Source organism: Thermobia domestica, chromosome 1 (genome assembly GCF_964235325.1).
Source record: "Thermobia domestica chromosome 1, izTheDome1.hap1.1, whole genome shotgun sequence".
In the NCBI taxonomy this organism is placed as follows: domain Eukaryota; kingdom Metazoa; phylum Arthropoda; class Insecta; order Zygentoma; family Lepismatidae; genus Thermobia; species Thermobia domestica.
The window spans coordinates 160,547,835-160,572,509 of NC_137454.1; the positions used below are offsets into that span (position 1 = coordinate 160,547,835).

The window sequence follows — 24,675 nt, forward strand, 5'->3', positions numbered from 1 at the left end:
ACTTACTACATTCAAAATTGTCTTCGTCTGCTACACGGCTTAAGACCTGTGCTTCGTGTGCTTAAGACACATTTCTGTCTTAAATCCTCAAGACTCTTAATTCCGTCAACATAGAAATGTGAGGCACGAATTCCCGGAAAGCTCTTTCTGCACACATTTTTCCCAGAAAATAATTTCCTTCAGAAAGTAACTTAGCTCATTAACATATTGTGGTATATTGGACAAATAGACCAAGGGTATATGAAGAGGGTAAGAATACATTTTACTTCATTTTTTTTTTTTTTTTTTTTTTAATCTTTTCACTGATCAAAACTTCCTGCTTTTTAAATAAGTACAGGTTTGTTTCGTCAATTTGCAATTTACGAGACAGTAGCAGGGGTTTCACCAGGATGAAGAACTGGTAATGGACGATACCCAGTGCTATCTACTACACTAACAATAAAACCCTGAATGTACCAGTTACGGTTTTGTATATTCGGGGGGAGGGGGATTTTACCAGATTATTCATTCATTTTAATTCCTAAATGTTTTCATTCTTTCTGTAAGACTAACTGTCTTTGGCTGGAGCATAGTCTAGGAAAAGGATAAGAGTGCTGAAAAGGCAAAATTTCAGTTAAAGGTCTAATGTGTTCAGGAAGTATTTCTCCTTAGAACAAAGTTCTGTGCCAATAACTTCGTTATAATTGGGTTCATTGTCTATAATTTAAAGATAATATGATTTTCATAAGATAGAAGATATAAACCTTCAATGGATTTGAAAGATTCTTTACAAGATATATTTTCGTAAGGAGAAAGTATGCACTGAATCAACTGAAATACGAACCGACACTAAAATGGTGAAAATGACTAAATTCGAAGTCTGGAGCAGAGTACTGAGATCCTGACGTTCCTGTCTCGAGAAAAGCATGTTAAATTTATTTTATACTATTAGCTTATGACAACAATTAAATGACAGAAACTTAATGCCTATGTGCAAGTCAAAGTTGAACATTGAAATAATGACTAGCGTTTTGTGTTCATAATACTGTTCGCATCTACGTCCACTTCATGGAAAGCCTTATGACAGTACTTATGACAACATCAAATAATATCTTAAACTCGGAACGCAACACGTTTTGCACCCACCTTTAACATACCTAACTCCTAACGTCTTGAATATCCTATCATACGCTCTGCACACGGAATGATAAGTAACCTTAGCACTGTCAAGAGATTCATCGAATGTATACAGGTCTTTCATTAGGAACTCCTTCCCACGCAGCAATCCGAATCGAGGCCTCATCTCATCCCTAAATTTCCACGTAATTTGATAGAAATGTAAAGGGAGCTGTTTGTATGAAATAGGCGATATTGACGCAATTAGCTCGGTAATAGCTTCTTCATGGGTCTGAAAAAGATATAAAAAAGAATATCAGAACGATAAATTTAATAATTCAAGGGTATTAATTTTCTTTTCTCTCTTTCGAATATTGGCAGAGGAATAAGAAAAATAAAATAAATAAAGCTCTTCATTATCTGTACAGTAACAGTTTATACCACACACTTTTCTTAGGAATCTTATTTCAATTTATTTTACTTTATTTCTATTTTATGCCAGCAAGATTTTATTTAAAAAAAAAAACTTAAAATACAACAACCAATTGGTATTTTATTTATATACTAGATGATATACCCATTCTTCGCATGAGAGCTGTATTTGGGAGTCAACGCCTATGGGAGTATCACCATTTATATCAGCAATCGCGAAAACTATGGATTTGACACTAATATTAGTCATTTTCTACTACTTTTACATGTCCTGGTAAACGCCTCCTTAAATGGCCCAGGTTCGAATTTTGAAGAAAGAAAAAAAAAACAAAAACGATTCGTCTTGGTCTGGGGCCTGAACCAAGTTACCTGTGACCAAAATTTGGTAACTATCGGTCCGCTCGTCTGGTCCCCAGGCCGTACACAGACAAACGAGGTTATAACTAAGAAGTGCTGAAAAGTTCATGACTTTGCCACTTCGCTCCCTCCCGTCCTACCTTGAATGTAGGATCATGTACATTCACACTGAAATGTCACAAACATTGGGGGAGCAGTGTTCTTCCTGCAGCACCATCAAAACTGCAACAGTTCGTTTTAATACTGGCATTTTACCATTGAAGATGAGCCTTGCAGTAGTCACTCTTCCACCTCAACCGACCCGCCAATATGTGATGCTGCCCATGAACTGATTCTTGAGAACATGCGAATATCAGGAAGGAAAAGAAAGAAAAAAACTCATGGGAGTGTGTTGAGTTAATTATCAGCAGTATACTTGACACGAGCAAACTTTCAGCAAAGTGAGTGCCGTAATGTCTGAACAGACTAGAAGACATGAATTGAAAGTATCCAAGGCAGTTTTGACCCAATTTGGCTCCATATCTATGATTCTGAGACCAAGGATTAGTCAGTGGAGTGGAGCTACTCCAGGTCTCTGCGGTCAGAGAAGTTCTGTACCCAGGAATCAGCAAAGAAGTTGTGGCTTCAATTTTCTGGGACAAAGTTTGTTAGTGGATTGTCTACCTCGGAACCCTAGTACTTCCACGATATTATGGTAACCTACCTTCCCAGCTGCACGAAGTAATTAAGGTAAAAGGCTGCGAAAAGTTCTCCAAAGGGAATTTTATTCTACACAACTGCCCAGCTCACACGTCCCATTTTGTGACTGCCAAAATTGAACACCCTGGAATTCCAACTGGTCAACTGGTCTTCCCTATTCGCCTAGCCTGGCTTCCTTTAATTACTTATCATTTACTTTTAAATTTGAAGTAATACCCTCAAGGGATATCAGTTTAAGGACATTCATGACGTCCAACATGCTGCGGAGACTTAGTTTCAGACACAAGCAAAGAAATGATATTTGCAAGGGAACGTTACGGGATTTCGAGACATTGACATCTTATTATAACAATTGTAATTTAAGTCTTTTTTTCCTGTCCACACCATTTTCTTCCCTTCTAAGTTAAATATCAAAAAACACTTAAACAAGTTGTCTAACTATTTTAAGGAAGAAGTCCAAATATCAAATTTTATGTCTGTAATCTTAAAAAGACTCTGAATTATGGATCCTATATTATAATAATTGTAATCTTCGGCCATTTCCCTTCTCACCTCATTTGCTTCTCTTGTAGGACAAATATCAAAAAACGCTGAAACACGTATCTTATTTTAAACGGGAAACCCATATACCAAATTTCATGTCTCTAACCGCTTCAGAGATATGGACATTATAATACATAACTATCTCCCTTCAAACTGTCTTAATTCCTAAAAAAATTCCTTTCTTAAGGGTACCTTACTTCATAGATCTTATGTCCTGTCCAAATTTCAAGTTTCCAGCTTAAGAGGTTTGGGCTGGAAGTTGGTCAGAGAGTGAGTCAGTCAGTCAGGACTACACAGAGACATAATAATACAAAATATACCGAATAAAAACTGGAAACCTTCATAAGTGTTAGACAGAAAAACGAAACGTTGCCAACTAGTATTATGTCTTTAGTACGGGAACAGAATTCAAAAGTATGCTCTCGGTCTTTTGAATTCTGGAAAAAGCAGCAATGAAATTATGCCAGAATTACCTGAACTTAACTGTTTTGAACCTGCCTCATCTGCCCTTTTACTCTTGAAAAAGAAAGCTGAATTTAACTCTTGAAGTTTATGTGAAGTTTTACTTTAAACAACATAATTGTAACTATTTACATTCTGTACTTTAACACAAATGAAGTCTAGCACATTTTTGTTAGCATTAACCACCACTAACCTTTTTTATGTAGCCTGAAAATTCTTATCGGATGGTTACTTCTTTCTAATACACAGGGTCGGCTCGTCTATATAGACAACCTAGGCGGCTGCCTAGGGCGGAAGCACTTAGGGGCGCAATGTCAGGTTTTTTTTTTTTTTTTTTTTTTTTTTTTTTTTTTTTTTTTTTTTTTACGTGCGGTTTATCAACATTAACCAAAACGTACGTGCACTAGTGCCCTACAGATTTAAGAGGAGGAAGTTAATGAAAAGTGGGATCACCCAAGATCAATTAGCTTACCTATATGGAGCGGAGGAACACATATCTAGCCATAGTATGTTTCGGTGTTCTCAGTATCCATTCTATGACTAAAGAATATCTCCTGTATTATCTGAATATCCAGACTCTGGATGCTCGCAGAAATGTCACTGACTTAAAATATCTACATAAAGTAGTCAATGGAAACTTAAAGTCTGAAGCCCTACTTCAAGAATTATCTCTTCATATTTCTACCCGCGTAGCATCAAACACCTTTCCCGCTCTAGACTGTCGATTGTTCAAAGATTCTTTCACGGAGCACCTAATTTATATAATCAGATAACTGACCCGTGGACATGTTTTAAGCTACTCACATTGTCAGCTTTTGACATAATAACTACACAAATTCAAAATAACAAAAAATGAATTAAGAAATTTCATATTTGCTTTGTCTTTTTCTATTGTTAATACTTGTTTGTTATGTTTTCCTGTGTAAACAGAACAAGTTATGCTGTATCTGAGAGTACTTGTTGAAGTAAATAAATGAAATAAAAAACAATTATTCAGTTTGACAACTTTGCACTCCAGCTCACATTCGACTACCGTGACGTCTTTAACAAGTCAGCTGAAAGAAAAATAATTCCACTACAATTCTTTCTCCCCCCTCAAAAACAGAAAACAATGTTAAGTCAAGTTATATTATTTTCCCCGCCATATTAAGAGAAAACAAGTATTGAAATTAAATGTTTTTTACATTGGTGAAAACAAAACTGATTTTTCTGTAATATATGTTGAATGTAGAAAAAGCTACTCCAATCAAAAATTATATATAAGTATAAACTTCCTATTACTAGTTTAGACTAATTATTAACATATGAATTGTTCACACATAATATACCTCTTTTAACTTTGTTAAACAGGCAAAAATTAAATTTTTAGACACATTACAGTCAGTAATCACGTTTTCTATGGAATCTTTTTAGAAAGAATTACAATCATTTTTTGTTTTATATTTATCGACATGGTTTACATTACAATAAAACTTTTATTTTCTGTTGCCCTGTGGTTATATTAGAGTGATTCCATTTCAAATCGTCCAGGGTGGTCAACACGACTGTCTCAGATTTAGTTCATTTTTTAAAATAAGAAACTACATACAAAATTATTAGATCCATATTTTTTCTTTTTGCTGAAAAAAAATTTTTTCTTCCAAAATGGCCGCCCTCCTCTCAGATTACTCGAAAAACTGAAAAACATGTCAAATTAAAAATTTTATTGTAGAGAAACGAGTGTACTTAGTAACGTAATCGCAATAGCAGGAAGAGTATAAAGTTGTATGTTTCGTTGGAGGGCCAAAATTCGTCTATTGGTCCAATAGGAATCGCGCAATTCACTCGCAATGTTGCCAACTTTGATGAAATTTTTGCTAACTTCAAACATTTTTTTTCTGTCCTCACGAGCAATATCAACCATCTGCTTCTAGCATCGAAATCTACTCCATAAGGTCTCTTGAAAATGTAAAGGACTTACGTTTCTGATTATTACATCCCACGTTATAGCATGATGAAAAGCTGAAAATTGCATTAAGATGCCATGTTTGGACGCCATTTTCTCAAAAACCCCACCTTTTAAAAATCTGAATTTTTTACATGTATTGGAGAAGTACCTAAGTATTTAAAATCCGTTAACCATTCATGCGGCTGCAGCCCCTAACATTCACAATTAATTATTGAAATTTCGATTTTTGTACTTGCAATGTAAATATTTCCTATGGGCATTTATGTCCTATACCCAAGGCGATTTGAAAGGGAGTATGAAAATTTTGAGAGTAGAATCCTGACATCAAATCCAGTAGAAAAGTTCCTATAAACATGAGTCGAATTTCGCTTCCTTTTCGAGTTACAGGGTTTCCAACTCGGGATCCAAAATCGGTTCGGGACAATAGAAAATGAAATATATATTTCGCGTTAAATCAGAGACTGTGTGTTAAAGTTTGATAAAGTTCAGAAAGTTGATTTGTATCAATATGATGATTTTTACGTGCGTTGCAATTCAGTTGGCAGTGTTGCCAACTTGCTAGAACTTTTATTTGTTTCCAAATGATACTACGTGGATTTTATTTGATATTTGGTATTCATTAATGATTGCCAACATCATACGAAGCACAATTTTCCCTCACATCACCACAGTTTTCGAAAACTTACATGTATTTCATTAAAAGGTTTTATCTCGTGCGTTATTGATAGTTTGTGTGATTCGGTGTCGTGAACATCGTCCTAGTGTTCTCTGAAACCATGAAAAATTGTTTACACTGGTAGCATGACATTGTAGTGCACTAGTTAAGTGTTTGTGTGAATAACAATGGGGAAGTCCTATTACAGTAAGGACCGTATTAAATGTGTTGATTATGCTAAAGGCCGTAAGGTGATTGTGCACAGAAGGAATTCTAGACAAAAAAATTATCTTGCGGTAAAATATATGGATTGCGTACAGCGTGTCAGCCCAAACGTATTATTAGGGGAGGATAATTATTTGTGTCTTGTACACAAGGCGATTTGAAAGGCAGTATGAAAAATTTTGAGATGTGAATCCTTCACCGTAGTCTAGGTTTCACCGATAACGGCCGTTTTAATAGGGACACATTCATGTTTAACATGTTATGGTTAATGGTTTCCAAATCTACATTCAGAGGAACAAATTCTTTATCTTGCTGGTGCATAATTTCATATTTACATCTTCTTTCGTGATCACCAATATATCACACACATTCACGTTGTTCACGGTAAATATTCAAAGCACCCTTTACACGAATAATCATCCTCTCCTAATACTACGTTTTGGCAGACGCGCTGGACGCAATACATATATTTTACCGCAAGATAAAATGTTTGTCAAGAATTCTTTCTGTACACAATTATCTTATGCCTTTTAGAATCATCAACACATTTAATACGGTCCTTACTGTAATACACTGAGAAAAAAATTGTAGGTGGTAACTTAAAAAGATAGGTTACATGCGTAATTCCTGTATTTTTTGGACAACGTACAGCAGACGTATAACTGAAAATGCATGTTTTATAATACTTTCTGTATAAGTGTTCCATCTATACGTACTTTCTGTATGAAATAATGTAGGTGCTCAGAATCTCAGATACAAATGGACGTATATAACATATAGCTGGCGAAAGTAACATAAGTATATACATGTGATATACGGAAAACTGTTAGATGTCAGACATCCTGCAACAGCATGATGTAACATCTAAGGGCAGTGCCTATGTAGCATACGGATAACGTATACTCCGTACTGATTTCTATAGTAAGCAAGAGGATACCGTACATTTGTACAATATACTGCTGTACGGAGAACGGATTTTTCTCTGTGTAGGACTTCCCCATTGTTATTCACATAAACACTGTAACTAGTGCACTACAATGTCATGTTACCAGTGAAAACAATTTTCATGGTTCCAGAAAACACTAGGACGATGTTCACGACACCGAATCTCTTAATAAACTATTTCGTGGTTGTAGCAGAACTTCTTGATTAAGTTCGAACTTGATGCGTGGAGTTACGAGAGGTTTTGCGATAATAAAAAATATTTTTCTTCTTCATCTTTATTATTATTATTATTATTATTATTATTATTATTATTTTATTATTATTATTACAACTTACACAGACGTAGTTTTTATTCGACATTTTGGTTTTACTAATGATGGCATACATCAAGTGAAATTCACACGTAATGTTGCAAACTATCAATAACGCATGAGATAAACCTTTTAATGAAATACATGTAAGTTTTCGAAAACTGTGGTAATGTGGGGAAAATTATGCTTCATGTGATGCTGGCAATCATTAATGAATACCAAATATCAAATAAAATCCACGTAGTGTCTTTTGGAAACAAATAAAAGTTCTAGCAAGTTGGCAACACTGCCAACTGAATTGCAACGCACGTAAAAATCATCATATTGATACAAATCAACTTTCTGAACTTTATCAAAGCTTTAACACACAGTTTCTGATTTAACGCGAAATATATATTTCATTTTCTATTGTCCCGAACCGATTTTGGATCCCGAGTTGGAAACCCTGTAACTCGAAAACGAAGCGGAATTCGACTCATGTTTATAGGAACTTTTCTACTGGATTTGATGTCAGGATTCTACTCTCAAAATTTTCATACTCCCTTTCAAATCGCCTTGGGTATAGGACATAAATGCCCATAGGAAATATTTACATTGCAAGTACAAAAATCGAAATTTCAATAATTAATTGTGAATGTTAGGGGCTGCAGCCGCATGAACGGTTAACGGATTTTAAATACTTAGGTACTTCTCCAATACATGTAAAAAATTCAGATTTTTAAAAGGTGGGGTTTTTGAGAAAATGGCGTCCAAACATGGCGTCTTAATGCAATTTTCAGCTTTTCATCATGCTATAACGTGGGATGTAATAATCAGAAACGTAAGTCCTTTACATTTTCAAGAGACCTTATGGAGTAGATTTCGATGCTAGAAGCAGATAATTGATATTGCTCGTGAGGACAGAAAAAAAAATGTTTGAAGTTAGCAAAAATTTCATCAAAGTTGGCAACATTGCGAGTGAATTGCGCGATTCCTATTGGACCAATAGACGAATTTTGGCCCTCCAACGAAACATACAACTTTATACTCTTCCTGCTATTGCGATTACGTTACTAAGTACACTCGTTTCTCTACAACAAAACTTTTAATTTGACATGTTTTTCAGTTTTTCGAGCAATCCGAGAGGAGGGCGGCCATTTTGGAAGGCTGTATATCGAAGGAAAATTTTTTTTTCAGCAAAAAGAAAAAATATGGGTCTAATAATATTGCATGTAGATCCCATATTAAAAAAATAAATGAAATCTGAGACTATGATGGGGACCAATTGTGGTTTGCCTGGACGATTTGAAATGGAATTGGTCATTAGTAAAGTTTCATTCCAAATGCCACAGCAATACAAATGTTTTAAAAATAATTGGCTAATAGATTACTTATTAATACCGTAGAAAGAGGCATTGGGAGTAAATTTTATTTAATGCTTTAACAAATGGTAACAATTTGATGATGTAATGAAAATGTCAGGGGTAACAAGCAGGGTTTGAAAAAACCCGGATTTTTTTACAATAGCCCAACCCACCTGGGCCCATGTGGGTTTTTCGGGTATTTTCGGGTTTAATTGGTTTTTTTCGGGTTTAATTGGGTTTTTTCGAAATATTTCAATGTTTTGGGGGTAAAAGTGTTAAAATGTGATTTATATTTCAAGAATATCATTGTCACAACTTATCACAATTGTCACAACAATTTTCTATTCACTGCAGTTTTGAAAAAACGGCCGCCATTTTGAAATTTTACGTTAGATCGCTGCCAGAGTATATACAGCTAATTTAGAGTGTCTCGTGCTTCTACTCTGAACATGTCAACTTAAAAGACCAAAAATTGCTCTTTGTAGCGTGGATATCCGCTATTTTGAAAAAAGAATGGCCGCCATTTTGAAATTTTACGTTGGCATGCCGCCAAAATCTATACAGGAAATTTAGTGTATATCGTGCTTGTACCCTGAAAATTTAAACTTAAAAGACCGAAAATGATACCCTGTAGTATGTGTGGTACAGACAGACGAAAGACCATATGTAGATCGAATCATCCCAGGAGCCTCAGTGACGTTTGCCAAATATGAACACAAAATGTATTAATTTAAAACAAAGATATATAATTCGTGTTTTATAAAATAAATGTTTCAAAATGTCTTATACGACATAAATATTTTCCAGTGTAAAATAAACAGTTTTATTGTAGGAGTCATGGGCGGCGATTAGGGGGGGGGGGGCAGTTCTTCCCACCTTTTGAAATTACCCATTAACGTTTATAGTTTCATTTGCAAATATAAAGTTTTGTATGTATTATTCGTTCATAGAATAAAAATGGTGCCATAAAATATTTGTCGTTCCATGAATACGTATTGGTTGTCTTCCCGTGGAATTAAGAAAGCTACAGGAATTGAGTTTGAATTGCTACTAAAAATGGCCCAAAAATTAACCTATTGGAGCGCCACAATTCGAGCGTACTTTCATTTATTCTTGCAAGGGCTCGATATGTTAGTCAGCCGCTCTGGAACTAATTGAAATAACATTTCGCAAGAAAAGAAGTCCTTCACAAGTTATTCTTTAATTGCACAAAAATCGACAGTTTCTAAAACGTATTTTCTTCTTTCTAATAATAAGGAATATTTTGATTTGATTTTTTTCAGTTTAATATCCAGTTCAGCAGCGAAGTTATATGAGACGTGGACTTAATGATCAACGTGGAGTCCGAACCACGTGAGCTCCCCCGGGAATCGAGCCCGGGTCTCCCACGTCAAAGACGTGTACGCTAACCGCTTAGCCACGAAGGAGCTCAGTAAGGAATATTAATTTTGCAGTGTAATATACAAGTTTAGGGGTGTACATATATAGTTTTGTATATACAGATAAAAGTTAGTAAATTCAGCATAATTCTAGGTTTTAGGATTATTTTGAAAAACTGAAATGTGGAGTGACTAAGTATTGCTGAGTTTTGATATATTCCAAGAAAGTGAAAACTATACTTAATGGCAGCGAACATGTTTCGGGAACCTGCTAAAGTATTTCTTTAAACGTCGTAGCATATGCTTGTAGTGTTCACTATCATTCTAAGAGTAATAACACATATAATAGCATGCGTGGAATTAAAAATATAAGTTGTTCATTAATTTCCAGTTTCAATATAATTTTGCAAAACAAGCGTCATTATTCATTAGTATGATCATTTAATTAATATTATCCTTTCTGTTTATCTGTTTTGCAAATTTGTTATTAAATAGGCCCCTAATCTGATCACACAATTTTCCAGACAGATATTCATGAGCAAGGAATCAAATCTCGTCTTACACCATTGTTGTTTAAGAATACAAAGGGCTAGTATCTACTTGCGTTGCTCTTGTCAATTTACTTAATAAAATATGAAAGAAGATATACGGTATTTTAATTGAAAAAGACAGTATCCTAATAGCTATACAACCTTCCGTCAAACAAAGTGTTACAAGCAACCAAGAAAACTAACATTGATATCAAATATTCAGATCATGTCTTACCCCCCCCCCCCTCCACTTTTAACGTCCAACTGCCGCCACTGGTTGGAGTTCACTTCCGATACTTTGTGCGTTCAATTACGGGAATTTCTCGAGCACTTGTTGCAAGACGGCTCTTTCTAGAAAATTAATTTAAAACAATTAACACAGACATAATTCATATTTTATAAAGTAAATGTCTTAAATGAAATTCAATATCTTCCAGCGTAAAATAAATAGTGTTATTCTTGAATTATTCAGTTGCGACGCTTTGTGCGTTGAATTGCGGGAATTTCCCGAGCACTTCTTTCGCGACGTTTTATTTTCTTTCTTCGAAAATGCAGCTTTTTCTTGGTGTACATCGAAACTTCTACTAGTAAGGAGGTTTGAATTCAGCATTTGAAATAGTCAGAGTTACGTAATCTTCGGAACTCCGAGCATTAAGCTTTTTAAATTTGGCAAGAATTTTTACGCTATTGCTGGTGCTGATTCTGCAGAATGCTTATTTGAAGAGTAGCAACAAATAACTGAACTAAACTGTTGTTGTTGGAAAACCAAATTTTACTGAAGAATACTTGTGTTACCATCAAAGGTACTAAAACAATAATACTAATAGTTTTACTAATGCGCTACATATTTACTGGTAGTACCGGCACCTATGGCCTTAAACCCGATGAGGGATAACATCCCTCGGCGTCGCTGAGTCGGCGAGCACACTTTTCACGGAAAGTATTTTCTAAAATATAAAATTGCATATTTTACTTCAAACAGGCTATAAGCATAATCTATACATTAATTTGTTCTATAATTACCTCAAGCTAAGCTATTTTTAATTTTTTTTTAATTCATTCAGTGCATTCAGAAGTTTATAAAAGGATTATGTTGTTGTACACCTTAACGTGAAAGCATCTAATTCGCCCAGGAAAGTCCAAAATCTGATAAAAATAACTTTCAATGTAATTACCTTAGTTGTACCAACAATATACTAACAAAAAGCTCAAAAACCCAGGCGGGTTTTAAGGTGGGCTTTTTCAGGTGGGTCCAACCCTGGTAACAAGGCTTCATCTTGGTTTGGGCTTGGGAGAGAAGGAGATTATGGGACGCAGATATGTTTTTCGCCTAGGGTATAAAATATCCTAGAGCCGCCCCTGCTAATATAGTGTCACTGACTGACTGACGCTAATTGAAGAAAGCAGGTTTTACAAAGATTATTACACGTTATTGCTGATATTATTATTATTATTTTCACAGGACTAACTTAATAATTTTCGTGAAGTTTACGTTCTTCAATTAGTGTCTGGCAGCCGATGGCAACAGGATTGGTTATCAAAATCATTCCAGAAAAGTAACATTCGAGAAAAATTCCCAGGATTTTTTTTAAATCTACCCATGGAACCCTAAACCAAATTTCTTCAAAACTAAGCAAAATATCATTCTGCTATTTCACTCTAATAATTCTTTGTTGTTTTTCAAGGAATACACTAGTTTGCTGGAATTATCAAAATAGAAATATATCAGTGTTTTTTAATTAAAAAGGATCTATAAGCATTTTTTTAAAAAAAGCAACCATTAATAAACCAAGTAATTAAACAAAACAAAAATAGCCAACTTTACCTACGGGACTTAGAACGAATTCCCTCGAATGCCTATCAGTGACTTTATAGAGTTCAGGTCCAGCAGTCTGCCATCTACCTAAAAATATAAGAACAGTAATTTTACTAACAAAAGAAAAAGAAGAAAGAAAAAAGGAACATCAATGGGACAACACAACTACAAGAAGATTCATAAACACAAAATTGAGAGCTAGCGGAGAAACAAATATATACCGGAAGAAATTTACACGTACCTGATTTTTTTTTTTTAAATAAATAATTATATTTTGTTCTTAACAAAATGACAACCATGAATTGCTAACAAATACAATCATAAGAACATTAAATAGGAGCTAATTATCTTGTTCATTTAATCTTTTTCCTATAATTTTATCAAAAACATTGCAACTATTGACTTATTTCTGGAACAAAATACATAAAGGCAGTTATATATTGTCGGTAAATAAGTACAGGATGATGGATAAGGTTACATAACGCAACATATTGAGCGTATCTGGACAATTAAATCGAGACATTTAAGATGATAGGATGCCTGTCGCATGAAAAACAACTGGAGTGTATAGACTTTTCGTTTTATAACACATAAGAAAGAGGTTTTTAGATATCCAAGATGTTACGGGACCCCCCCTAGTAACCTGCTGAATGGTGTTCCCATTCCCAACGAGTGTGGTCATAAACTCTACTAAAAGTGTAATGCCTAAGATAAAACTTCAAATTGTCACTTCGGATGCGTAGTCTCCGCTTTGACCCCGATGAAGGTATGGAGGAATTCGGATAAAACCCCAAATTTCCGCTTTAAGCGGTAGGCACCATCCCATATAGCCTCAATTCTGATATGGTACGCTACATACGATTAATCAACAATCAATTAACCCGATTAAACAGTCAAAAATTACTTCGTAGTAAGTTCGCTATGAATTTACTACATATATTGTATGTTTAAGCATTTCTTTGTTTTGAAAAATCCTCGATATACTAAACAAGTCTGTAATCATCGAAGTTTAACTAATCATTAATGATTAACGATTTACGTTAATCAAAGATTAACGTTTAATCGTAAATTTAAGATCGTAATATGCTCACAAAGTGCCTATGAGAAGTAAGAAGATTCCTTCGAATTAGTATAAAATTATAAACCTTCATAAAAATCTGCAGTTTTTCATAGGAATAAGACCTTAATAAAGACGAGAGGATTCTAGTGAAAAGAAGTTACACACCATGCATACGAAATACTGGAAGATAGAATTCTAAGTACGATAGGTTGCACGTGAGTTGCTCAGATCTCCTGAGGAAGATGTCAAGGAACACCTAAACAGTACAATTAATAGTACATTAAACAGTAGGCGCAGTAAACAAAAGATTACCTTTACAAATGATTAATCAATCAACCTGTTTTAATAATAACGTTGGGATTGAAAAGAGCGTAAAGAAAATTTACATTCATGATCACATAGGAAGTCAAAGATAATATGAACGAGAATTTAAGGAGGTGGGTCATAATAGTAATCATGATTGAATTGGATGGGCTTAGGATAGGATCTAATAGGATGACATTCTTTTTTCGACGAGAGCATTCAGGTTCTTAAACCATAGAGTAAGTTAGTACACTTATGAAGACTCCTTGGTAACTATTGTTTATCATATTAAATCAATGTCAACGCAATATAATATTTTGCAGAATTACGAAAAACTGTTTAGAGGACTTATCTCTGAACGGTTCTTTGATGATAAAACAATTAAATTATACAATTACTTATTTCTAATTTGGAAATGCTCCTTAAGTACCTGGAGATAAGTAACAACAATGTACCGACAATACTTTAGACGTATGGGGAGTCGAACTCCGATATTCGTCGATCTAGACCCGTTAGAACAGAAACAAGAGATCGGGGTTTCAACTTTTAGTAAATTCCATATCCAAATTTATTTGTTAGTAAATTGCTGTTATGTACTTTCAGGTATTTAAAAAGTATTTCAAGTAGACATATAATTATCCACATACAAGTTGCTATGCTTCCTCAAACGAATTATTTACACGTTAGACTGTATCTGCAAAATTGCTAGCAGATAGTTGGTTTGTAAGAAGGAATGAATGAAGTGCCAAACCAATCGCCTGTAAAGCAAACCCAAACAAGCGAGACACCAGGGTTTAGATCCTTGCCAACGTCTGAATTTATTTCTGCTATGAGGTAAATGAGATTTTTCTATTTGTCAAGCAAAGTATTTCGTTTAATCATTATAATTGGTGTGGTTTGATTTGAGTTTAGCGTTCCTTTCAGAAGCAAGACTATGTAGACCTACAGCTAAACATGGGATCTGAACCACATGAGCTCCCACTGGGAATCGAACCCGGGTTTCCTGCACTAACCATATAGCTCCAAGGTAGCTTAATCAATATAATGTACTAGCTGTTGTCAAAGTAGGAATATTATAAGTTTCAAACAATTCATGCTGCATTAAGGACAATGGAAGTATTTTTGTAACAGAATATATTCAACAAATTAGCTGAAGTAAATCTGTAAACACTACTATCTGAATGGACCTTCATGGTCCAAAACCCATATTGGGCTACTCGACCTTTATCTTATGAGCGGAAACCCATAAATAGGCACGCACAATTGTTTCATCATCATCTACTCTTTTAGTTCGAATGGTTACATAAACGGTTCAAGAATTGGAAGGAGGGTACTTTTATCTGCAGCTACTTCGAAAATGGAATTCATGATGTAACCAGCTTACGAATACCCTTTCGTAACCAATATATCGGTTTTCGACAGCGAATGATTACACCCTAAGCAAGTGAGATATTCTGATGAATTATTGCATTTATGTACCGCTACGCTAAACGCCGCTCTGTTGTCGAGATAACTTAACCCTTACACTGATCTTCCTTCTTCAGTGTTGCGTTAACTTCTCTTTTTATTATGTTTATTTTGTAATGTTTCCTTTTCTCGGTATTGATACTCATCAAGGAATCTTATCCCGAACTTGAACTAGGAAACTTTATACGGTAAAGTTTATAAATGAAGCATTTTAAAAAGAATTGGTAACCCAAATTACAAGTATTCAAATGAAACATAAGAGAACAATTCCATAATCAGATTTACCTGTTAACTTCCACAGATTTCCAGGCGTCAACGAGGGAAGAATAATTTTTTGAGCTCCCAGTGTTTTCATTTCTGCATCAATTAGCCTTGTCAATTTTTGAAGAGACCGTTCTGCTAGGGGAAGCAGATGGAAGATCCCTGGACTCGCAGGTCGTATTATTCCACAATCTAGCATCAACTGTAAAACAAAGTATTTATTAAGCCAGGAATGATATTTAATTCTATATATTTTCATAGCACTAAACAACACATAACTAAGTAACTAAATAATCCCCTTTCTAGTGTATTACTTTCATTGATAAATGTGACACAAAATTTTAAATGGCAAGAAATATAAAGCTAAATTTATAGCAACAGGGGCTGACAATCTTAACAGATGAAAACATAATCCAACAACTAACTCATACTTATGTAGATAAGATGCATAATAAATAGAAGATTCTCAGTGGTAGAGCGCTCACCTATGCATGGGGATTAGTTCAATCCTAGCTCGCGCAAAACGCGCAATGCGTTATATTAACACCGTATGCGTGAGTTATCTAGGATTCTTCCATTTCTTCATCCCATCCTCAGAAACATTATTCTTTAAAAAAAAAAAAAAAAAAAAAAAAAAAATCTTTATGTCACTCTTTCGAATATCGGTATTCCAGTGCACCTACAACTTTAACTCAATGCTACGTAACTTAAGATTTCTCAATTTTAAAGATTTTTCACGATTGTACACGAGATTAAGGGAGCTGGAGATGGATGATAATATTGACATGATGAAAGTGGGAGGAAACGAAAGAACTTTGAAAATAAATGAAATCTTTGAGTTTTACGTCCCACGATTATGCCGGTTAGGCTAAAGGAGACGGTGATGATGAGTAATGAATGAAATGGTGGAATGAAGGGAGTGGGAGGAAACGGGGGAACCCCGAGAAAACTCAAGCACACGGTTTTGTCCACCACAAAGATCACTTGGCGGGGCTGGGATCGAACCCGGGACCCCAAGCACCAGAGGTGAACGCTCTACGAGAGAACTTTGAGGAAAACCATGGACACAGTGTTTGTCCAGCATAAAGCGCACTTGGCAGGAGATGGGATCGAACAGGGAAACCGCACCAGAGCTGCGCTACTGTGAGGTCACAATAGTTTTATATGTATAGTAGAATATAAATGCTAATATGGCTTTAAATATACGTACAAAATTTAATGAAACCCATTTTTAACCAATAAAACCCAGTGGACTGAGTTTTTCACAATCCCGGTATTAGCAGTCAATTTCATCACAAAAGAAGCAAATATATACTGGTTTTACGTATGAATTCAGATTCTGCGTGCACCGATGATCGTAATGTATATTTGCACGAAATTTAATCTCCCTCCCCCCAAATAAAAACTCATGAACTAGTTTGTATATGACATCCTACTGTTTCTTACCCAACGATATAGTTATCACATACAATACACATTGCCAATTTGTGAAAATGCAATTTTAATGTACTATCCTACTTTAGGGAGGGACTACTCACTCACATTCATGAAATATTGATTTCTTAGCTGGAAATGCATTTCTTACTGCCTTAGAAAGTGTTTTTTTAAGGAAGGAGTTGGATTAATGAGTGCAGGGTGACTTGTGGAGAGTTACGTAAAAATACAGTGTTGTGAACATATGGCATAAAAACTAGTGCATAAAACACGAATTAGCACAATTCAACTTGTGCTTGGTGGCCGTAGGGAGCAGGCGCGTCAGCGCAGGTGGATATAAACATAAAAGAGGATAGAACTGAATTTGTACTGGCAACACGATTTTAGTAAGTGTTCTCGGGCTATCAGCCAGGTGAAGATATTGACATCCGATGTTTCGAATACAATGTCTGCATTCGAAATGTTGAATGTCAATATCGTTATCTGGTTGATAACTCGAGAACACTTACTACAATGCAAGAGGGTAGCAGAAAAACACTTTTTACGGTATAACAAAAATGCTTTGCGTGTGCAATAATTTCTACGATCACTTTGTTACAGTGCCTTTACATACCACTCCGCTTCATCATGTCTCTCGTTTGGAGTACTACATAGTAAAGTACCCTTTTCACTTCGTATTTCTACCTTATGCACTTGACAAGGAAGATCCCGATATATTTTCATCACTTATACAATGCTATTGTGAAACCAAGTAACAAATTTCTTCCGTAAAATTTACGAGTTTAGGGTTACGCGTAAGTTTCGTTAAGCCCCGTTGCGATAGTTGAAAACTTGCAACATTAATCGGGAAGAAATGGTGAGTGTAATTGATGGCTGTGATAGAAAAGTGTGGTAATTTGTGGTTATTTATGAATATTGGTGATTGTGAATATGAATTTATTTTACTATGGCAGACGTTACAGGGGGAAGGTTAACTTATTGTGGAGGGAGTATATTAACAAAATGATGAATATCTCTGCAGGCTGTGATCTAACAGTGTTTACTTTTATGCAGTTAAATACGAACAACGAGGAAAGGATGTTGAATTTGTGCAAAACACATGGATTAATAAATGTAAGAATGCCATGTCAAAAGTGTAGGAAAGACATTAAGACACGGAAAAATAAGAAAAGTTAAGTTTTCAAATGTAATGCCACTCAATGATGTGACATGTTATTGAGTCACATCACTCACAACTCACAAACAGAACATTTTTGGAAAAATGAAATGAAATCTTCAAGTTTTATGTCCCACGCTATGCCGGTTAAGAACATTTCTGGTGTGTCCTCGATTGGCAATGAAAAAGGTGCTGTATTTTCTTCATAAAGAAGATGTGATGAAGTGTAATGCTATGTTAAGGGAGTGTATTAAGTGATCATAGAAGGGTCGCCAAATTATACCACACGTAATACATGTGTTTCTATGCCATGAAGTATTCCTCAGCCATCCTAGTTCATGCGAATGCCCACCGTCGCTGACATGCCTGCTCCCTGCAAACTCACATCTTGCTGTGCTTTTGTCTGACTCGGTTAGAGGGCATTCGTGGGGTTTTAATGGGTACCCAGCCCAAGTTGGTTGGTTTTCTTTCAAGTTGATTCGTTTTATGCTTAGCCCTTCTAAAGTCAATTTGTACTCAGTAATACCCAGTAACACTTATCTTAAAAATTTTCTAAAATAGTAAGACTGCATTTCGTACTGAGAGATATTTCATAAATATGTGTTCCCCCTCTAAAATAGGATGCTACCATGAATGAAAAGTAACGTAACCTATCAGCCAAAACAGGTAATGCCTTCGGCAGCAGATTTGTAATTTTTGATGGGTTACTTCTCTTCATTAGCTGCCGGAATAAATGCCCAAATTTATACCCCCCTAAAATAGGATAGCATCATTTTTAAAAAGTGACCAAGATTTTTACACCTTTTGACTCTTCGCTATTCTATCCTCTACTACTTCAGCATTCTTGGGTATAACGTTTACTGGTTGAAAAAGTTTTGAAAGTGTAACTGTACAGTTTGATAAACATTCACTGCTATAATGAGCACAAATGGATAAGCATGTTCGGTATCTTGTAAAAAGAGCACAATAATTGTTTATCCACATTTCTATTAGAACTTTAATTTATTATTTTATTTTCACGCACAGCCTTTCACACACACCACTTTGCAATTCATACATGTGTCTTCTGCTACTGCAAGCAGACACCGGACGGACAGCTTACGAATAGCCACATTTGTTTATTTAAAAAACGAAAATAAAAGAGTTCAATTGTGCGATTGTGAATCATCCAATTTTAATTTAATTCCTGGCTGATTTCTTCAGATTGTGAAATTTTCCAAATATTTACTAATGAATATACCCATACACTTTCCTCCTTAAAGATATTTTTATAACTATTCATTAATCGTCTTTCCGTTATTATTTTCACTTTTATTATTGCTACTAAAAAGTTTATTTCAGTTTTTGTTACTTATTCCCAAAATATAAAATTTTATACTTCAAGAAATATAAAGTATATATTTATTAGTGTATTCACCAAGTATTTAAGGTTTTCTTAAAGTATGGTAAACTGAAACATTGCTGTGATCAGATTGATCTCGATGGGAAAATTGGTTAAGTTTCCACTACTATAGAATTCGAATTTCCAACGCTGCATGCGTTTTGTTTACATGTGATTGATTGATAGTGCAATATAGTGCAAGAGTTATTTGAGATAAAATCAATAAGTGTATAATGTCGAAGTTAAACGTAGAGTTAGAAGATAGGATAGTTAAATTTATCCGCGATGTAAAGCAAGGGTATAAACTGTTTAAATATATTATTGTATTTTTATAATTGGTTCTTGACTACGTGCACAAAACTCCAGATGGTGTATTATGATTTATCGCATTTATCATTTGATAGAACGGATTATATATGTTTTCTATAACATAAGCATTCATTGAATAATTTAATGCTGAGAACCTTATTAAAAAGTACTTAAATACTAATATATCAATGGTGTATGGTTTGTTTAATGTGCCATATGCGTTCACTAAGTTAGTTCAATATCACATCATACAGTCTTCCCTTATAATAATACTTCTGTTAAAACTGTTAGCATTTGTATGAAATTGAGAAGTCCCAAAAACTGTTAAAATAGCATTTATCTTTTGAGGGGAGGAGATTTACTCAAGCAGACGGTTCTACAAATAGAAAATTTATAGGTACAGTACGATGTGAAACATTTTTCCTGAAAAAATGAGAGTGTGAATAGAAGTAATTAATGTCAGTGCATAGAATATTGGGCATTTATTCCGAAGTTGGGCGCCCGCTTTCGCCACGTTTTTTCGCTGTTATCTCCTTTCCACACTTTCTGCAATTTTTTATTAGGTTCATTAATCCGTGCTCTTCACAAACTTTTAAAAGATTTTGCTCGTAATCAACGTATTCCTTCACAAATGTTAAAACTAGTAGTTCATTGCCCTTGTACATTCGCCATGTTGACAACATAAATGCTCGTTTCTTTCCCATAATGCAACTGTTCGGTTACCTTGCGACAAGTATCTCCCTCCGCTCGCCGTATAGTCCCATGTTTGTAACCGCGTATATATAACAAATAAACATATTTTTTGAGACTTATATATTTTCAAGCACACAAACGATCAAATTATCCATCTTTCCTGTAAATTTTAAAAATTTTGCTGGAAACGTACGCCCAACTTTGGAATTTAACCCGCATATTGAAATTGATTTTAGCCTGATAATTAGTATCTCCCCCTATCTTGCACATATAAGATCTCCAAAATTACATACTTCACAAAATATAGCTGAGCGAGCGTAGGGGGTTAGCAGTCCTGCAGAGCCCGATTTTTTTTTTCCTACCTTTATCACGATTTAGACAAAATCAAGGTACTCGGTTCTGGAGCCATGAAACGAGTTGAGGGAGATATTTAATGCCATCCGAATTTTGAGTGATAGTGAAAGTATTGTGGGTGTATGCTCTCCCACTATCCTCGTTTCTGCGTATACCCCCCACCGCTGACGCGCTTGCTCCCTACGGACGCACCCCCGCTTTACCGCTCGGGACCCGTATTGCATCTTGCCCTAACACGGTTTGATAGCTTTCGTGCTTTTTAGTGACCACTTAGCACAAGTTGGTTCATGTTTATGCACTGTAGTGCTTATGCGATACGTCCACACTGTATTTATGCTGAGTCGTCCTGAAGTCAATCTGCAAGTAGTAATGGGACTCCTCATTTAGTTAATGCTTTGCTAAGAGAAATACAAAGCTCTAACCTAACCTGAAAATGTAAGAAATGTGTCAAAATTTGGTAGAACCGTTTGCTCGAGTAATGCTTTTTTTTAAGTGAGGTCTCTAAGTAAATATTTGTATGCAGAAAAGCACTCAATACAATTGGTAAAAGCCGTGATTGGATAGTTTGATGTAGCCACATCCTTTTACTTCCTATTCAGTAGCTTTCGCTTAACGGGACTGCACTGAAGTGAAAGAAATGTGATGCTGGAGATATTCGGTGTTTCTTTTTAATTATTAAAGGAATAAAATGAGGCAAAAGAGAAAAGAAGAGTTCAAAAAGTGTTGACAGTGAGAAAAAGTGCAACTAAAACATAGTCAGAAATATTCATTTAATGTTTTCTTTGCAAGATAAGCTACTTTCGACACTTTAATAGAAAATACTAATAAAGTGCAGCACCTAAAATTCCTAGCTCTAATTAAAATTATTCTTTAGGGCAGATTACATAACACTTGTCACGCACAGCACTACTACTACTTGCTTTACTGACTGCTTTCGACACTGCACGCCTCGATAATGGTTTGACTAGCAACTTTCATTCCCTTCCTACGCACAGTCATGCGTTCCTGCAGGGTTGCTAGTATTTTATTTACAACCCACGTAATTTGAATAATAAATTAGTGGTTTTGCTGTTGACCGTTTGTATTTGTGAAGTATTGAACTAGAAACAACTGAAAAAGACTTTCAGTCAGTGTTTTTACGATTAAAACTTCGTGCGCGCGAAGTAATAAAACACAAGTAAGACTATAAGAATCTCAATGAAGATACAATATAAGTATTCACTTTAGAGATTCTCTTATCACAGTGAATCTGAAACTTACCGAATCTTAATGTTTTCGTGCCTGTAAATTCAGAAGAAGATGACAGTAAAAAATTCGATTCACACATTATACACAAAATTACATACCAATTAAGATTCCAATTAAGTTAAATCGTTATTATTATCTTCAGTTATACTTGTTTTAAGTATTAAAAATATCGTATAAAGATCCACATTTTCTTTTTCCAGGAAAGTAAGTGGAGACTACAATATATCTATGACTGCAGTAAACTTGTTGAAAGATATTATAGCACAGACTAACTGGAAGACTGCACAGTAAGTAATGTGCTGTTTTAATTTCGTATTTATATTTTCACTGTAAAGGAATGAAAAACAACAATAAAACAAGGTTGAATTATTAACAAGACCTTATTGTTGCATGCATAGGTATTGATAATAACTGCAAGATAATTTGTAAATGTTTTCATTTTTATATTAAATAGAAAATATAAGTTTTAACATATCTTACGTTGTTTCATTTTATTTTTGACGCAATATTTCTCTTCCTTACTGTTAAGGAAAGGATATATTAGGTCAAAAATCAAATAAAGCAACCAAGATATGTTAACATTTGTATTTTCTATGTAAGATACTAAGAATCGTATCTTTCCCTTGTCGTCTTGTTTGAATATGCTAGCTATTCGTATAATACAAGGAATGAAACTTACAGCGAACTTGGAAAATGAACTTAGATACATAAAAAAAAAAAAAATGTTTATTCAGATCTCTTCCTTGAGATCCCTTTCAGTTTTCATTACTGAATAATTACTGAAAGTTCTACTTACACATTCAAACAGAAGGACTTCCTCTTTTGTCGATTCTCATCTTGAGAAATAATTTTTGTACTTTTGAGATCAAGTTCAATATTGTTTTCTTGGATTGAAAATGGGAGGATTCTTCCCATTCCGTAGAAATGATTACTTAAAATTCTTAGCCATCAAATTGACTTAAGTCATCCGTAACTAACCATTGTCAATCTTGAAACTTAGCCAAATCATTTTCTTACATAAGATAGTGTATTCATATTCTGTATATCAGAAAGTACTCCTATGTAAATTTGTTAGTTGAATCCCATTGTCTCCAGACAAACTTGCAGTAGTAATAAAAAACGTTTAAATTAAAAAGAAACACGCAATACCGAAGCGTATTTAAGTGTCAGATATTTATAGTTCATAGTGTATCCTTAATTACTAACTTAAATCACATTTAAACCGTAAGCTTTTCCTAACGATAAACTCGAAGGAAGATACGGGGAGCGCGATGGCTCAGTGGTAGAGCGTTCACCTCCGGTGCTTGGGGTGTCTGGTTCTATCCCAGCTCGCGCCGTGTGGACTTTGTGGTGGACAAACACCGTGTTCGTGGGTTTTCTCGGGGCTCTCCCGTTTCCTCCCACTTTCTTCATTCCATCATTTCACTCATCTCTCATCATCACCGTCTCCTTTAGCCTAACCGGCATAAGCGTGAGATGTAAAACTTACAGATTTCATTTCATTTCGGAGGAAGATCTCATCCGAATATACCGAAATAAATAAAATAAATAAATAAATGAAGAAAGTATAGGACACTGAAGAGAGGTAATAAAATGTTAGATTTATTACGTTAAAATTAGTATAGCTTGTAGTTTTCGAGTTCGTAACCTAAAGTTCTAAATGGCTCAGCTTCATAAATTTATATACATAAAACTCACCTATTTTAAGGTATACTTCTCTGAATTTAAAAATAGACACTTAGACGTCAGTAAATTTTATGCATGTATTCTTTGCGTACTGTGTCATGTCATATTTCTTTAGACAGTCAGAGAGACCATAATTTATGTAATTTTGAGTACAGTCATACAGAGGATCTATGTATGCAGCATGAAATGTTTTAATTGGCAGTCCGAAAGCCAAATATTTGTTACGGAATAGCTCGCTTTATAGCGTTTGAGTTGTCATGGTGGAAAAGCTAAGTTGAATTGAAGATGTTTCAGAATATTTTTATTTCAATATATAGAAATGAGTTGCGATAGGATTCTGAGTAGCGTTTGTAAGTCTTCGAAATTAAGACTCAGTTTCTGTGAAAATTCCTACAAGACACATACACAAGTAGGGTATTATGTGATTTAATCAAAATCATACAAATTATGCATTTTGACAGCCTTTTTAAAAAATGTTAGTTCTGAAACGTGTACCAAGTGAAAACTTTTGATAAGAGCCTGGATAATAACAAATATTAATTTTAACGAATTTAAACGTAAATCCATTTCCTATAAAAGTGCT

The 24,675-nt window shown here is 34.8% G+C and overlaps 2 protein-coding genes across 3 annotated transcripts in view; one reads left to right on the top strand and one right to left on the bottom strand.

Moving 5' to 3' along the window:
- The window catches only part of ProRS-m (prolyl-tRNA synthetase 2-like protein, mitochondrial), a 30,762-nt gene extending 11,104 nt beyond the window's left edge, over positions 1 to 19,658 (bottom strand). The window contains exons 1-4 of one of the 2 annotated variants that reach the window (XM_081765183.1): positions 19,223 to 19,653; positions 15,856 to 16,033; positions 12,754 to 12,827; positions 1,126 to 1,387 (exon numbers count right to left, since the gene is read on the bottom strand). In XM_081765183.1, coding sequence (XP_081621309.1) covers positions 1,126 to 1,387; positions 12,754 to 12,827; positions 15,856 to 16,033; positions 19,223 to 19,405 — 697 coding nt within the window. In that variant the 5' untranslated portion in view covers positions 19,406 to 19,653. Of the gene's footprint in view, positions 1 to 1,125; positions 1,388 to 12,749; positions 12,828 to 15,855; positions 16,034 to 19,222 lie in introns of both variants that reach the window. The other variant, XM_081765192.1, reaches the window with a different exon arrangement.
- A 275-nt stretch (positions 19,659 to 19,933) lies between these two features.
- eIF2Bbeta (eukaryotic translation initiation factor 2B subunit beta) overlaps positions 19,934 to 24,675 on the top strand; it is a 35,061-nt gene continuing 30,319 nt past the window's right edge. Inside the window, exons 1-2 of the mRNA XM_081765202.1 lie at positions 19,934 to 20,100; positions 22,607 to 22,693. Of these exons, the coding sequence (XP_081621328.1) occupies positions 20,036 to 20,100; positions 22,607 to 22,693 (152 nt within the window). The 5' untranslated portion in view covers positions 19,934 to 20,035. The remainder of the gene's footprint in view (positions 20,101 to 22,606; positions 22,694 to 24,675) is intronic.